This window comes from Lucilia sericata, unplaced genomic scaffold (genome assembly GCF_015586225.1).
Source record: "Lucilia sericata isolate MDLA Ls3-8-SP2 unplaced genomic scaffold, ASM1558622v1 Contig000481F_arrow, whole genome shotgun sequence".
NCBI classification, from domain to species: Eukaryota; Metazoa; Arthropoda; class Insecta; order Diptera; family Calliphoridae; genus Lucilia; species Lucilia sericata.
In genome coordinates, this window is record NW_023994496.1 from 269,347 (window position 1) to 286,913 (window position 17,567).

At 24.6% G+C, this 17,567-nt stretch overlaps 1 protein-coding gene across 4 annotated transcripts in view; it reads left to right on the forward strand.

Annotated features, from left to right (window-relative positions):
• The first annotated feature begins 2,225 nt into the window (after window positions 1-2,225).
• Window positions 2,226-17,567, forward strand: part of LOC119605388 (cyclin-dependent kinase 11.1) — a 34,468-nt gene continuing 19,126 nt past the window's right edge. For all 4 annotated transcript variants that reach the window (XM_037958458.1, XM_037958459.1, XM_037958460.1 and 1 more), the window contains exon 1: window positions 2,226-3,936. In XM_037958458.1, the coding sequence (XP_037814386.1) occupies window positions 2,523-3,936 (1,414 nt within the window). In that variant the 5' untranslated portion in view covers window positions 2,226-2,522. The remainder of the gene's footprint in view (window positions 3,937-17,567) is intronic.

The following is a 17,567-nucleotide window of genomic DNA, read 5'->3' on the forward strand; positions in this document are numbered from 1 at the left end:
GAAATAATAAATATTTTGTTTTTTAAATAAGAAAAAAATCTCCAGTTAATATTAAAAAGAATAATAAAACTAAAGAAGTGTTATTTTAATAAAATTTATAACTATAAATAAAGAAAATTTATAAAATCTCAAAAAACAAGTGTTTAAAACTTTACACCGTAAGAAATTTTCAAAGATTTTATTAAATAAAAGTAAAATTTAACAAAAAATATATGTAAATTAGTAAATATTTTCTTTCAAAACTAAAAGAAACCTAAAAAGAGTGTATAAAATAAAACAAATAGAAAATATTCCATTGAAACAAATTATAAAAAAAGAAGGCAAAAAACTAAATATAGAAAAAAACACATTAAGCAACAATAAATGAATTTGTTAAACAAAAAAAAAAATAGAAAAAAATTTACCAAATAAAATGGAACAAAATTTGAAAAAGAAATATATAACAAATACAAAAAAACACATATATAAACAATAAAATTAAATAATATTTATATAAAAAAGTTTAAATGGAATTTTTTGTATAAAATAAAATCAATTTAAACAAAATATATAAATAAAAAATATCAAATATATATAAAATTAATAAATAAAAAAGTAAATGATTTAATTAAATAAATAAATTAATAAAAAAGAAATAAAAATATTAACAATCAAATAACTATATAAAAAAAACAAATAAAAATAAATAATATACTAAAACAAATAATTAATTAGAATAATCTTTATTAAATTTTGTAAAATTGTTTAAACAACAAACCATTTTTTTATTCAAAAATACTAAAAAATAATCGGAAAACCGAATTGCTAATAAAATTACACTTCGCAGTAAAAACTTAAAGTGATTCTGAAAAAAAAACTATTAAGAATTATTGAAATTAAATCATTAAAGAGAAAAATTGTCTTATTTTTATTGAAATTTTTGGAAATTTTTAATTTTTTATAAATTATACGGATTTTTAAATTTTTTTAATTTTTTACAATATTTATTAAATACAATTCAACAGATTTGAAATTTTTTTTTTAATAATTTTACAAAATTTCAAAAAAAAAATCCTTTTTTCAACATTTATTTTAATTTAAAATTTTTCAAAATAAGATTTTTTTCAATTTTTCATATAATTTTCCAAATTAAATTTTTAAGTTTGTGCATGTTTTTGAATAATCAGTTACATAGTAATACAAACATGGACTTTACAAAGTTGTTAGCAATCGTCTATCAGTATTTTTATAAAATTTTTTATCAAAATTTACATAATTACACAAGAATTTCAAAAAAGATTCCAAATTTCTAAGGTGAATGTCTGAAATCAAAACATTTCCTATAAAAATGCTCAAAATATTACAAAAATACTCTTAATGACTAATAAATAACACCACGGCAACACCTTCTAATGTTATCATTCTAAAATGAATGATTTTTTGCAAAACAAAACTAATTTTCTCACAATGTTTTGTTATTTGAAAATTCTTGGTCGTTTTGTGGCTGTGGTTTTAATTGTATTCAAACTTTTGCAATTGCAGTGCAATCAAAACAAAACTTACACTCTCACACACACACACACACTAATAGGGCACAACAAATCAATAACAAAGTTAACGGACACAGCGCAAAAAAAACTAAAATAAAAGTAAAATAATAACATGACCTGACATTTAACACACTGCAAAAAGATACAGGGGTTGCCATACCACCCTGATAGCGGTGCATAGCTATTCACAGGGAATTGACAGTTTAATAAAAGGATGATATTTGGGAGATAAAATTAAACTATAAAATGTGATAAAAGAAAAGGTTTTAGGGAAATTAAGGGATTAATAAAGGAAATTGAAGAAATTTTAAATTAAGGTAATAAATTTTATATAAAATGTATTTAAAAATTCATGAAAATCTTTAATTTAATATAAATTTTAAAAGTAAATTGCATTAAAAAGGGAAAATGTTAACTTTTGTTAAAAACGATATAGGAAATGTATGAAAAAATGGTTTGTTGTTTAAAAAAATTTAATATTTTTATAATGTAATAAAAATAAATAAAAAAAACTTAATAAAAAACTGAAATAATGCAAAATATTGCTGTTTTAGAAGATTTTCTATGAATTGCTTTTGAAATATCAATAATTTGGAATAGAAAGGTTTCATTAAAGAAAAATTTCGTTGTTTTTTGTTAAATTTTCTTAAAATTTTGTTAAAAAAGTGTTTTACAATCTTATTTTTTCAATTTTAGTTTGTTTACTTTAAAGAAAAGTTTTTTATGAAAAAAGCCATGTGACTTAATTTTGTTAACAAAACGTTACTTAAATGAAGAAAAGAAAGAAATTATAAGAAAAATAATAAAATAAAAAGTGTTTTAAAGAATAACTAAAATAAAAACTAATACAAGAAAACCACAAAAAATATAGAAAAATCCAAAGTGTTTTTAAGCCAATTAACAGAAATACAAAAAATTTACAAACTATTTTTAACTAAAACAGAAGAAAATAAATAAAAACCAAGTAAAGTTATAGAAAAAAACAAACCCCCGATGGCAACATTAGCAATAGAACAAATAAACGCCCACACCGCCAGTGCCACGACGACCACAGAGCCCATTAAGATACCCCTCAACAACGAAGAACGTTTCTCTACACAATTGTCCACGGGATCGGCCGACAGTGCCTGTGTGGTTAATAATGGCCATTCCTCCACAAATTCCACAGTCTTTTTGACCAGCAGCTGCAGTCAACAGAATAAAAAAGATTCTACCCAATCTTTAAATATACGCAGTGCCTCCTTGAGTTTACATGCTGGTGTGGGTCATGCTAAATCGCAATTGCATAAATTGAAACAGCCAGCCTATAGGCAATTACTTTCACAAGATAGTGGCATAGATAATGATCGTGATTCGGCTATAGGCTCTCAGCAGCAACTTAAATCGGCTCAATGTTCTAGCTCGAGCAGTGAGTCCATAGGCGCTAACTCCTCAGGAGATTTATCGCAATCTAAATACTCAGAAGATAATTTAGATACCGAATCTTCTTTGGGTTATTCGGGTAGTACACATAATTTTGGTGCCACTCGACGCATTAAGTATAAATCCTGTAATAGTTCCACTACTTTAGGATGTTTGGGTCTAGAAGATCGCATAGATGAGGTAGAAGATCTACATGATGATGAGGATGATGAAGAAGATGTTGTTGATGCCGAGGAAGAGGAAGATAATTCTGTTGAAGATGATGATGAGGAAGAAGAGGAGGAGGAAGAAGATGCTAATGATAGTGGTTTACAAATGTCCTTACTACCACACAAGGACTTGAAAGAAACCAAACATTCTACATCTTTACAAAATCCCGATAAACTTCAGCATCATCCAAAAACCTCTGCTTTAGCCTTAAAAGCTCCCGCTAAAACACAACCCCCCACAAAAGCTTCTTCTTCTGCTGCCACCACTAACAACAGCAACAATCACAAAGAACAAGTTTTAGCCACCGATGGCAATTACTATTTCCCTCTACTCAATATCTCCGATGATCCCACAATCAATCCAAAACTCATCAATAAAAAAGATGGTCTACAAGATTGTATGTATTATTTGGATGAATTTGGTAGTCCAAAATTGCGCGAGAAATATGCCCGCAAACAAAAACAAAAAGAACTTAAACAGCATGCAAAAGCTTTGAAGAAAAAGGCTGAAGAAGAATCTTCTAAACAGAAATCCAAAAATTCATCTGAAACTCACTGTGATACTAAAGAAAATAATAGTAAAATTAATAATAATAGTAATTTAAGTTATGCTAAGAAACCAGCGGAAATTAGTTGTAAGGAAAATCCAGCAGATGAAGCCGAAATTGCCGAAGAGGTGGAAGAAGTGCAACAACAGCAACATAAGCATACACCTCATACTACACCTTCGTGTGTTAGTTGGACAAAAGTTGTGCAAAAATTTAAGAATATAATAGGTAAAGTTGGATTTTTTTTTATCACTAAGTGGCGTGTAACTTTAAAACTTATAGAATTTTTTAACAAAATTTCATGTTTTTAATGGCAATTTGAAACAAAATGTCCTTAAAATTTGTAAAATGTAGCAATACGGCAACACTTTATTATGTTATCAATCTAATGTGAGTGACAAAAATTACAACAATGAACTGTAATTGAACTAGAACTGAACTAGAACTGAACTAGAACTGAACTAGAACTGAACTAGAACTGAACTAGAACTGAACTAGAACTGAACTAGAACTGAACTAGAACTGAACTAGAACTGAACTAGAACTGAACTAGAACTGAACTAGAACTGAACTAGAACTGAACTAGAACTGAACTAGAACTGAACTAGAACTGAACTAGAACTGAACTAGAACTGAACTAGAACTGAACTAGAACTGAACTAGAACTGAACTAGAACTGAACTAGAACTGAACTAGAACTGAACTAGAACTGAACTAGAACTGAACTAGAACTGAACTAGAACTGAACTAGAACTGAACTAGAACTGAACTAGAACTGAACTAGAACTGAACTAGAACTGAACTAGAACTGAACTAGAACTGAACTAGAACTGAACTAGAACTGAACTAGAACTGAACTAGAACTGAACTAGAACTGAACTAGAACTGAACTAGAACTGAACTAGAACTGAACTAGAACTGAACTAGAACTGAACTAGAACTGAACTAGAACTGAACTAGAACTGAACTAGAACTGAACTAGAACTGAACTAGACTAGAACTGAACTAGAACTGAACTAGAACTGGAACTGAACTAGAACTGAACTAGAAATGAACTAGAACTGAACTAGAACTGAACTAGAACTGAACTGGAACTGAACTAGAACTGAACTGGAACTGAACTAGAATTAAACTAGAACTGAACTAGAACTAAACTAGAACTAGAAGTGAACTAAACTAGAAATAAACTGAACTAGAACTGAACTAGAACTGAACTAGAACTAAACTAGAACTAAACTAGAACTAAACTAGAACTAAACTAGAACTATACTAGAACTAAACTAGAACTAAACTAGAACTGGACTAAAACTGAACCAGATTTGAACCAGAAGTGAATTAGAACAACTAGAACTAAACTAGAACTGAACTAGAAATGAGCTAGAACTAAACTAAAACTGAACATAAACTGTCCTAAAGTTATGTTTTCTCAGTTTTTCATATAAACGTTTTTATAAAATACAACTTTTTAGCAAACTTTAAAAATCTAAAAATTTGTTATAGTTTTTACTTCTTTTTTGGTTAAAATTTGCAAAAATTACAAAAAAAAATATTAATTTCTATTAAATAACAGTATTGCTGTAGACTGTGTAATGTTATCACTTCCATGTGAATGATAATTCAAAACAATGTAAACACAAACACTCGAACACAAACATTTGACAGCAGCAAGCAAAAGAAAAACAAAACACAAACAAGCAGAGTCGAAAGGTAATTAATTAAAACAAGGGAAATAAACGATTTGGGACAAGTTTTTTAAAGAAATTTATTGAATTTTTATAAAATATTGAACCATTTACTATTTTCTTTTGAAAAATATGTATTTAAACTTTGAACTTCTTTTGGAATTCTAAAAATTTAACAAAATTACTAAATTCTCTTTAATAAATAACTATTTAATCTTTAAATTTTATATACCTCAACATTTTTAAAATATTTTCATAATATTTAAACTTGGTTATTTCAACTTATTTTCTTTATCAATTTATTTAACTTTTTAACAATTTACTTAAAATTATTTTATTATTTTCTTCTATTTTTAGGTAAGTTTCTAAGTGTTATTTTATCATTGTTTAGACGTGCGATAAGAATTTGAGCTTTTGCTTTTCCCAACCCAAAAAAAAAGGTAAAGTGTTCTTAGTGATAATCTTTTTGTTCTATATTATGATTTACACACAAAAAAAGTTGCAACTAATGCCCGAACAGCCGAGAGATTAGATGTCAAAACGGATTTGAAATTGTTATCATCAAATTGTATAAAAAGAAAAGATTTATTAAGGAAATTGTTTAACAAAAGAAAAGTAAAATTAAACAAATTTTAGAATTTTAAGAATTTCTTAAGAAATTGTTTAAATTAATAGCATTTTAAAGAAATTTAATGAATTCTTAGTAATTTTTAACAAATATTTTCTATATTTAATTCATTTTGCTAATACAAACTCCATTTTATGCTAAGTTTTACATTTTGTATCACAAAAACAAAATCGCCTGCTATTGTTTTGTAATAAATGTAAACAAAACTAAATTTCTAACTGTCACTCTCACTCGCAAAGTTGCCAGTTGTATGTGGTTTATAAAAGGTATTGCCATATGGTTTCTTATAATCTAAAAGGATTTTTAAGCGTTTTTCAGTTGTTTTCTTAAACAATCAAGTAAAAATTTAATTTTTGTTATAAATTTAATGGATTTTCTTAATTATTTCAATAAATTACTAAACAAAGTTACCTTTACTTTAGTTTTTTCTTAATTCTTTATATATTTGTTGCTATTTAGTGCAATTTTTTCTATTCTTCTTTACATTTCTTTGTTTTTCTTTTTGAAATGTAATATTTAAATCACTTCCCTACTACATGTTTCCAAATGAACTTTGTACTTTGGGTTTTTAATAATTATCACTTTATTATTATAAATATAAATAAACTTCTTTGTTGTTGTTGTTGTGTTAGCATTATAATGTAAATTTGATTATATTGTGTAAAGAAAAAAACAAAAGAATTATACAACTATTCTTTAAAGTTTTATAAATATTGCACAAATATGAAAAAAATCTTTTGTTTATAACAAACTTGCAAAAAAAAAATCTTTAAGAAACTGACACATTCCTTTAAAAAAAACTAAAAAATTACTTTTCCTGTAAAAAGTTTAAGAATAAAAGGAATATTTTCAGTTGACAAATCGTAAAAGTATTCACTGTTAGTAGAACAAGAACAAAGGGTATTTAATGTAAACAAATTATATTATTTTCTTTATTATTTTTGTAACAATACAATGATAACAAAAGTAACAGTGTTACAATTACAGCGATTTTCCGCATGAAAAAATACCTCTTTTTATCCAAAACTCCTAAATATAAGAAGTTTTAAATCAAGCTAAATAATTGAAAACTCCTCAAAAATGTTTGTTTTAAAGCATTTTTAAAAAAGTAGTAGAAATACTACTTTTTTTAAATGTCTTAAAATTGCAAAAATCACTTACACATTTGAAAGTATGTTTAACTTAGATAAATAACCATATTTAAACTTTTCAAAAATAGTACTAAAACTACTACTTTTTATTAAAATTTTTTTAAATAAATCAAAAAAGTACTAAAAAATTATGGCAAAATTTTTTGGTTGTTTCATTAACTTCAAATTTCTACTTAGATTACATTTTTATAAAATTTTAAAATAGTAGTAGAAATACTACTTTTTTAAAATGTCTTAAAAATACGAAAATGTATAAGTACATTTGAACGTATGTTTAACATAAAGAAATATGCATATTTAAACTTTTCTAAAAAAGTACTAGAAATACTACTTTTTGCTAAAAAATTATTAATTATTAAAAAAAGTTGTTTAAAACATATACCAAAAGTTTTTAATTGTGTTATTTAATTGAAATCGATAGAAAGATTGCATTTTTATAAGAAATTAAAATAGTAGTAAAAATACTACTTTTTTAAAAATATCAGAAAATTGTAAAAATTACTTATACATTTAAATGTATGTTAATTATAGAGAAATAGGCAAAAAGTTCCAAAAAATTATGCCCACATATTTGGCTTGTTTTATTAAGTGGAAATCTTTACTTAGATTACATTTTTATAAGAGTTTCAAATAGTAGTAGAAATACTACTTTTTTTAAAATGTCCGAAAATTGCAAAAATTACTTATACATTTGTATGTAAGTTAATTATAGAGAAATAGGCACATATAAAAATTTCTAAAAAAGTACTAAAAATACTACTTTTTGTTAAAAAAAATTATTAATTATTAGAAAAAAGTTGCAAAAAATTATGCCAATAGATTTCGGTTGTTCCATTAAGTTGAAATTTCTACTTAGATTACATTTTTATAACAGTTTAAAATAGTAGTAGAAATCCTACTTTTTTTCAAAATGGTTTAAAATAGCAATTTATTTATTAAAATTGAATTTCTTTAACAAAATTTAAACTTTTTGTTAATTTTTTTTCAATTTTAGCTTTAAAATATAATTTTTCTTGAATTATTTTTTTTAGTTTTTTTATTGCTTGACTTTTTTTTTTTTTTTTTGCTTAATAAAGCTTATTAAAAGATAATTATTGTTATTTTCCTGTTTATAAATAAAATTATAAATTTATTATTTTGTTGTTACTATATGCCTTAACATAAAACAGCTTATTTTTCTTATCGCAAATAAATTGTGTTGAACACTCGCTCTCTTATATATATTTTTTTTTGCATTATTTTAGCCTTTTTATTGCTGATAATAACAATTAACATAAATTAACATGATTTAACATGTTTTTTTTATACTTTTTTATATAATTTTAAAATCTTTTACTTATTTCATTAACTTTTGCTTTCTTTTCGTTCTATTTTTTATTTAAATTTTAAAATATTTCTATTTTTTTAAAAATGTTTTTGATTTTGTTGTCTTTGTTTTAACCTCCACCTTGATTATCTTTAAAAAACACAAAATTTTTGGGTTTTTTCTCATTTCAAACGAAATATTTTGTTTTGACGTCAAATTTTTATAGATTTTGTTTTTTTTATTGTTTTCTGTATGGGGTGTGTCTTTTCTTTATATATATGTTCCTTAATTTGTTGTTTTTTTGTATAAAATTAACAAAAATTTTAATTATTTGCTGAAAACAAAAATTTTCACTTTTTAACATCCTCCTAAAGATATGCTTTAATTTTTGTTTATAAGTTATTCTAACTGTTACATTCTCTCTTCCTAGTTGGTTGGTTTGTAATTGACAAAGCTGCCACTATGTAAAAAACTATACAATTAACGGTAAATTGTAAACTTTATGCACTTAGAGAAAAAATGTTAATGAAATTAAATAAAATAACAAATATTTCTATAAAATTCAAACAAAAATTCTTAAATCTTTAACCAATTTATATAAAATTATTTAAAACTTTTCTTCTTCGTACGTCATTTCAAAATTTATAGACTTTTTTTCATAAATTTCCTACACGCGTTTTATTTTTTTCACATTTGTCTATTATAAATGTTGATAAATTTTGTTGTTGTTGATTTTTTTTATATATTTTCTTTTTTAATCATAAAAAGAGATCTTATTTTTTTTATAATTTCAGTAAATATTTTTGTTATTTTATGTCAGGCGTTAAGTCATGTGTTTCTTTCCTATTTGTTATTTTTAATTTAATAATAAAAAAAAAATATTAAAAACAGGAGCGTAAAAAACAACATTAATTAAATATTTAAATTAATCCGGTTTAATAAACATTTTAATGGTTTTTAGAAATAATAAAACAATAGTTGAAGAAAACAAAATACTACTTTTTTAGCAAACAAAATTCTTAGTTTTTGTGAAAAAAAGTTGTTAAAAACAATAACAAATATTTCTTATTCTTCGAAATAGTTGAAAATCCTGCAAAAATTTAATTTTTATAACTTTTGATAATAGTAGTAAAATAATATACTACTTTTTTACAAATGCCTTAAAATAGCTAAAATCTCTTATACATATGAAAATAGGTTTAATAAAAATAAAAAATCATATTTAAACTTTTTAAAAAACATACTAAAAATACTACTTTTTCCCTGATAATTCCTAATTTTTGAGAAAATTTAATTAAAAATAGTACCAAAAGTTTTTCATTAAGTTAAATAGTTGCAAACACTACAAAAATTTAATTTTTATGACTTTTGAAAATAGTAGTAAAAATACTACTTTTTTAAAAATGACTTTTTAAAAAATTTACTAAAAATACTACTTTTTGTCAAAAATTTATTAATTTTTCCAAAAAGTACTAAAAAATTATGCCAAAATTTTTTATTTATTTCATTAAGTTGAAATATTTACAAAGATTTTATTTTTATAGCTTTTGAAAATAGTAGTAAAAATACTACTTTTTTTTAAATGCCTTAAAATAGCAAAAATTACTTAGAAATATGAAAGTATGTTTAATAAAAATAAAAAAACATATTTAAACTTTTTAAAAAACGTGCTAAAAATACTACTTTTTCTTAAAAAATTATTAATTTGTCCAAAAAAGTACTAAAAAATTATGCCAAAAATTTTTATATATTCCCCTAACATGAAATCCTACAAAATTTTAATTTTTAAGGCATTTTAAAAACGTAGCAGAAATACTACTTTTTAAAAATGTATTAAAATGACACAAATTACTTATACATTTGAATGTATGTTTTACATAGATAAATATCAACATTTAAACTTTTCAAAAATAGTACTAAAAATACTACTTTTTGTTAAATTTTTTTTAAATTTGCCAAAAAAGTACTAAAAAATTATGACAAAAAATTTTATTTATTCCCTTAAGATGAAATCTTTACAAAATTTTAATTTTTAAAGTATTTAAAAAAATGTAGTAGAAATACTACTTTTTAAAAAATGCTTTAAAATGGCACAAATTACAAAATAATATACAAAATACTTGATTTCTTTAAAATTAAAATAAAACTTTGCAAAATTTCAGCTTAAATTGAAAATTTCTAAAATGTAAAATCTGAAAACACTAAAAAAATTAAGTTTCAATTATAAATTTTAAATTTAATTGGTTTTTCCTCCATAATTTTCCTTAAAAAGTCATTGTTATTTTTTGCTACTTGTTTTTTGTCATTAATATTTTTCCGGCAAAAAAAAAAAACATTTCTTTGTTTCTCTTGTTTTAAAATTACAAGAAAAAACTATATAAAAAAATATTTTTTTAAACAGTCGCGTGACAATAAAATGAAAATTATCTTTAAACGCCATCGTCGTTCGATGTCGCTGTCGTAGTCGCCCTACTGCTGCAGTCTATAATAAATTTTCTTTTCCGTCACTTGCTTTTTTGGGTTAAAATTAAACTTTGTTTTCTGTTTAAATATTCATTAATTTACTATATACTGTAAATGTGTTATGGCAGTCTATTTTTTTTTTTTGTATTTATTGTCTCTTCATTATTAAATCATGTGATAACATGACGTTGGATTTTTTGTTCTTTTTTTCAGCTTAAACAATACAAATTATTGATTTTTTTAAAGGTTTCAAAACAAAGTAGAATTTTTTTAATAAAATTTAAGAAATTTAAGAAAACATTCTATTATTTTAAAGAAAATTTTTATATTATTTAAAAATTCTTCATACATTTTCACTCTTTTATCGCAATTTTATTTAAAATTCTTGTAAAATCCTTTTTTAATATGATTCCTATTTAAAATCTCCAAAATAACTTTAAAAATCGCTTCAATTACAAAACTTAACATCTGGTATCTCACTTTAAGCTGTGTTTTGTTTACTCTGAAAGTTAAACGTCATTTGTTATTAAAGAGAATGTTTAGCGTGATACTTTAGTCTTGTCTATAGTCTAGTCTATAGTCTAGTCTATAGTCTAGTCTATAGTCTAGTCTATAGTCTAGTCTATAGTCTAGTCTATAGTCTAGTCTATAGTCTAGTCTATAGTCTAGTCTATAGTCTAGTCTATAGTCTAGACTATAGACAAGACTAAAGCATCACGCTAAACATTCTCTAGTCTAGTCTATAGTCTAGTCTATAGTCTAGTCTATAGTCTAGTCTAGTCTAGTCTATAGTCTAGTCTATAGTCTAGTCTATAGTCTAGTCTATAGTCTAGTCTATAGTCTAGTCTATAAACTAGTCTAGTCTATAGTCTAGTCTATAAACTAGTCTAGTCTATAGTCTAGTCTATAATCTAGTCCATAGTCTATTCTATAGGCTATTCTATAGTCTAGGCTATAGTCTTGGCATTAGTCTAGTCTATAGTTTATTCATTGTCTAGTCTTGAGTCTTGTCTATAGTCTAGTATATAGTCTAGTCTATAGTCTAGGCTATAGTCTAGTCTATAGTCTAGTCTATAGTCTAGTCTATAGTCTAGTCTATAGTCTAGTCTATAGTCTAGTCTATAGTCTAGTCTATAGTCTAGTCTATAGTCTAGTCTATAGTCTAGTCTATAGTCTAGTCTATAGTCTAGTCTATAGTCTAGTCTATAAACTAGTCTATAGTCTAGTCTATAGTCTAGTCTATAATCTAGTCCATAGTCTATTCTATAGGCTATTCTATAGTCTAGGCTATAGTCTTGGCATTAGTCTAGTCTATAGTTTATTCATTGTCTAGTCTTGAGTCTTGTCTATAGTCTAGTATATAGTCTAGTCTATAGTCTAGTCTATAGTCTAGTCTATAGTCTAGTCTATAGTCTAGGCTATAGTCTAGTCTATAGTCTAGTCTATAGTCTAGTCTATAGTATAGTCTATAGTCTAGTCTATAGTCTAGTCTATAGTCTAGTCTATAGTCTAATCTATAGTCCAGTCTATAGTCTATTCTATAGTCTAATCTATAGTCCAGTCTATAGTCTATTCTATAGTATAATCTATAGTATAATCTATAGTCTAGTCTAGTCTATAGTCTAGTCTATAGTCTAGTCTGTAGTCTAGTCTATAGTCTAGTCTGTAGTATAGTCTATAATCTAGTCTATAGGCTAGTTTATAGTCTAGTCTATAGCCTAGTCTATAGTCTAGTCTATATAGTCTAGTCTGTAGTCTAGTCGAATCTATAGTCCAGTCTTTAGTCTAGTCTATAGTCCAATCTATAGTATAGTCTATAGTCCAATCTATAGTCTAGTCTATAGTCAAGTCTATAGTCTAGTCTATAGTCAACTCTATAGTCTATTCTATAGTCTAGTCTATAGTCTATTCTATAGTCTAGTCTATAGTCTATTCTATAGTCTAGTCTATAGTCTAGTCTAAAGTCTAGTCTATAGTCTAGTCTATAGTCTAGTCTATAGTCTAGTCTATAGTCTAGTCTATAGTCTAGTCTATAGTCTAGTCTATAGTCTAGTCTATAGTCTAGTCTATAGTCTAGTCTATAGTCTAGTCTATAGTCTAGTCTATAGTCTAGTCTATAGTCTAGTCTATAGTCTAGTTATAGTCTAGTCTATAGTCTAGTCTATAGTCTAGTCTATAGTCTAGTCTATAGTCTAGTCTATAGTCTAGTCTATAGTCTAGTCTATAGTCTAGTCTATAGTCTAGTCTATAGTCTAGTCTATAGTCTAGTCTATAGTCTAGTCTATAGTCTAGTCTATAGTCTAGTCTATAGTCTAGTCTATAGTCTAGTCTATAGTCTAGTCTATAGTCTAGTCTATATTCTAGTCTATAGTCTAGTCTATAGTCTAGTCTATAGTCTGGTCTATAATGTAGTCTATAGTCTAGTCTATAGTCTAGTCTATAATCTAGTCCATAGTCTATTCTATAGTCTAGGCATTAGTCTAGTCTATAGTTTATTCATTGTCTAGTCTTTAGTCTTGTCTATAGTCTAGTCTATAGTCTAGTCTATAGTCTAGTCTATAGTCTAGTCTATTCTAGTCTAGTCTATAGTTTCGTCTATAGTCTAGTCTATAGTCTAGTCTATAGTCTAGTCTATAGTCTAGTCTATAGTCTAGTCTATAGTCTAGTCTATAGTCTAGGCTATAGTCTAGTCTATAGTCTAGTCTATAGTCTAGTCTATAGTCTAGTCTATGGTCTAGTCTATAGTCTAGTCTATAGTCTAGTCTATAGTCTAGTCTTAGTCTAGTCTATAGTCTAGTCTATAGTCTAGTCTATAGTCTAGTCTATAGTCTAGTCTATAGTCTAGTCTATAGTCTAGTCTATAGTCTAGTCTGTAGTCTAGTCTATAGTCTAGTCTATAGTCTAGTCTGTAGTCTAGTCTAGAGTCTAGCCTGTAGTCTAGTCTATAGTCTAGTATGTAGTCTATAATCTGGTCTATAGTTTAGTCTAGTCTATAGTCTAGTCTATAGTCTAGTCTATAGTCTAGTCTATATAGTCTAGTCTGTAGTCTAGTCGAATCTATAGTCCAGTCTATAGTCCAATCTATAGTATAGTCTATAGTCCAATCTATAGTCTAGTCTATAGTAAGGCTATAGTCAAGTCTATAGTCAATCCTATAGTCTAGTCTATAGTCTAGTCTCTAGTCCAGTCTATAGTCGAGTCTATTGTCTAGTCAATTTTAAAGTAATAACACATATGGCAACACCAAAATTACATAAATTGACAACTCCCTCTTTGTATAGAGCCGCCATTTGCTTGCATTTTAGTGTTGACACCTTGTTTAAAAAGAAAAAAGCTCTAAAACTAACGAAAATCAACAAATTTCATTTGATTGAGTTAAAAGAATAAAGAAGTTAGGAAAAGTTATAAAATTTTAATTAAACTTATTAAAAATATACAGAATAAAGTTTTTTGCTTTAAAATTATGTAAAATTTTATACAAATCAACAACATTTAATATTAGCAACAGCTATGTACTCTGTTTATGTGCAGCCGCCATTTGCGCCTTTTAGTGTTAACAACTTGTTGAAAGTAAAAAAAGCTGTAAAACAAAAGAAATTTATAAAACTCAATTTAAAAACTGTTAAATAAAAGAAAAATTACAAAAACTTTAAAAAAAATCTTTGTTAAATTTAAATAATTCTAAATAAAACCATTAAATATTTGTAGAATTAAAAAATCTCTAAAAAATTTATTGACATTTGATTGAAAACAAACCAAAAACCACCAATTTTGTTTGTTTGTCATTATCATCATGATAAATGTGATGGCTATTGAAAAAATCCGCAAAAAAACGCAAAAAAAATCAAAATCAAATGACAATGTCAAATCGAATGAAATGAAAACAACTTAGATAAAAATAAGTAAATTAAATTAAAAAAATAAATAGATTTATTTTTAGCAAAGTAAATATTGAACAAAAAGAATATTTGGCAAAAAAATAAAATAAACAATAACATTACTAACTACTTAAAGGTAACACTCAATATGCAAATATTTACAAAAAAAAAAATCACAAATAATAATGAGACTTTTAACAAATATTTAACTTTTTTTTTGCAATTAATAACAAATCTATCATAATTTGAACAGAAAAGGAAAAAATAATTAACACTTTAGATTAGATTGAAGTTTTTTTCTTTTTTTTTTTTTTTTCTTTGCTTTTTTCAAAAAAGTTTGATAATGTTAGAGAGTGTTAATTATTAATTTTCACCTTTTTTTTTTCTTAAGTATATATTATAAATTGCTGGTAAATATTTCGATTAATTTCAAATTATTAGTTATTTGGCAAGTGTCATCACATGATTAAATTATTGAAAAAGTAAATAATGTGTGAAAATATTTAGAAAGTAAATAAATAAATTGGAAATTAAATGTTAGTTAAAGAATGTGATATGAGTTAATTATTAAATAAATAATTATTAAGGAAATTGTATAATAGTTTTCTAAAGCAATTGAGTTTTTAACAATTAATGTTAAAACACTTTTTTTTCCAAAAAATAAACAAAATTATCTTGAATTTTACTAAAATTCATAATATTGCTACAAAATGTTCTAAAAATGCACAAACAATTCTTTAAATTACTCAAAAATCTACTAAATTTCTTTTAATTTTCTTAAAATCTTCAATTTTTTATTAAATTTGGTACAAAATTTTAAAATCTCTTTAAACATCCAAAAAATCTCTTTAAATTTTCCAAAAATTTAAAGACTTTCTTTAAATCCCCAAAACATTACTTTAAGTTCATTAAAAATTAAAACCAATTTCTTTGAAATCAGCCAAAATCTTATTAAATTAACCCGAAATCTACAAATTTTAAAAAAAATTAAATTCCCCATAAAACTATAAAATCTCTTTAAATCCCCATAAAATCCATAAAAATCTGTTTAAATTTCCCAAAAATGTAAAGATTTTGTAAAAAATCTACAAACCCTCTTTAAATTTTCTCAAAATCTTAAAATATTTATTAAATTCGGTACAAATTTTTAAAATCTCTTTTTATTTCTTAAAAATTTTTTTAAAATCTCTTTAACATTTCTTAAAATTTTCTAAAATGAAAACAAATTTCTTTAAAATTAGCCAAAATCTACAAGATTTCCTTAAATTAACTCGAAATTTACAAAGTTCAATTAAATTCCACACAAATCTATAAAAACTCTTTAAATACCCATAAAATCCAATCAAAATTCTTTGAATTTCCCCATAATTTAAAGATTTTCTTTAAATTTCCCTCAAAATTGACAAAACTTTCTTTAAATTCTCTAAAAATGCTTAAATTTCGTTAAATTTCATTAAAATCCTTAAAACTATCATCATAAATATCTTTCTAAGGAAATAACAAAACCATCTGGCAACTCTGTTTAAGTCACGTTTTGTTTACTCAATGCGTTAAACCCCATTTTTACTTGCAAAGGTTAGAAAAACGCTTAAATATAATAATTAAGCAGCTGGCAACCCTAGAATTGCTTAGACGCTTTACTTAACCGTCATTTTTGCTTCAATAGAATCAAAATTGCCATTAGCGAGGGTTTTAAGTTAAAGTTAGAGCGCAAATGTTTTTTTTTTACTCTTGCAGAATAAAAATCGCCTAAATAGCAAAACTAACTAACTGACAACCCTTTGCTCTGCTTAAACGTTTAATTAACGCCATTTTTGTTCAAAAATAGACTTTAAATTAAGGTTGCCATTTAGAACAATTAGTAATTAAAAGTTTTTTTAAATGTTTATTAAAGTTTTTTTTTTAACTTGCAATTAATTAAGCGTTTTTTACGCTTATAAGCAGTGTAAGGCATTAGCTAGTCGTTGGTGTTTATTTTGTTGATTATTTTTACCTTAAAAATTATTGCATTTTAATTGCTTTTATACACAATGTTGATTTAAACATATCATACGGTCGAGTGCTAAAATTTAATTAAATATTTATTTTTTTATTTATTGTTGTTATTTTTTTCTTTGCTATTATAATTTATTTACCTCATCATTAATATAAAATATATATTTTTGATTTAATTATTTACCTAGGCAATTTGTCAAGGTTTTTTTTGTGGCGATTTTTTTTTTTTTTTTTTTTTTTTTTTGCTTAAAAGAAATTAAATGTTGTAGAACAAAATTGATAAAAATTTTAGAAAAAAAGATAATTTGTTTAAGCGAATGGAAAATTAGGCAACGTAAGGGAAGTATGCTAATGATTTTTGTAACAAAAATTTAAATAATTTAAAAGAAATTTTAAGAATTTTTTTAAATATTTAAATTAACAAAATTCTTTTTCAAAAAAGCTTTTAAGCTTAAGAATTTAGTAAAATAATAAAGGAATTATGATAAACTTTACAATTTTCTTTGAAATAAATCAAAACTTTTAATTAATCCCTTTAAATAACAATAAAACCAAATTAAACGCTTAAATACTAAAACAACTTTATGGCAACACCGTTAACAGTTAAATTGACAGCTTAGCCTCTTTTTGTTTGTGTGTAAACGCCATTTGCTTGTTGCTTTAGTGTTAACAACTTATTAAAAGTTAAAAAGCTGTAAAACAAAAGAAAATCATAACCTTAGGCTAGAAAATGTTAAAATATAAAAGAAAACTTAA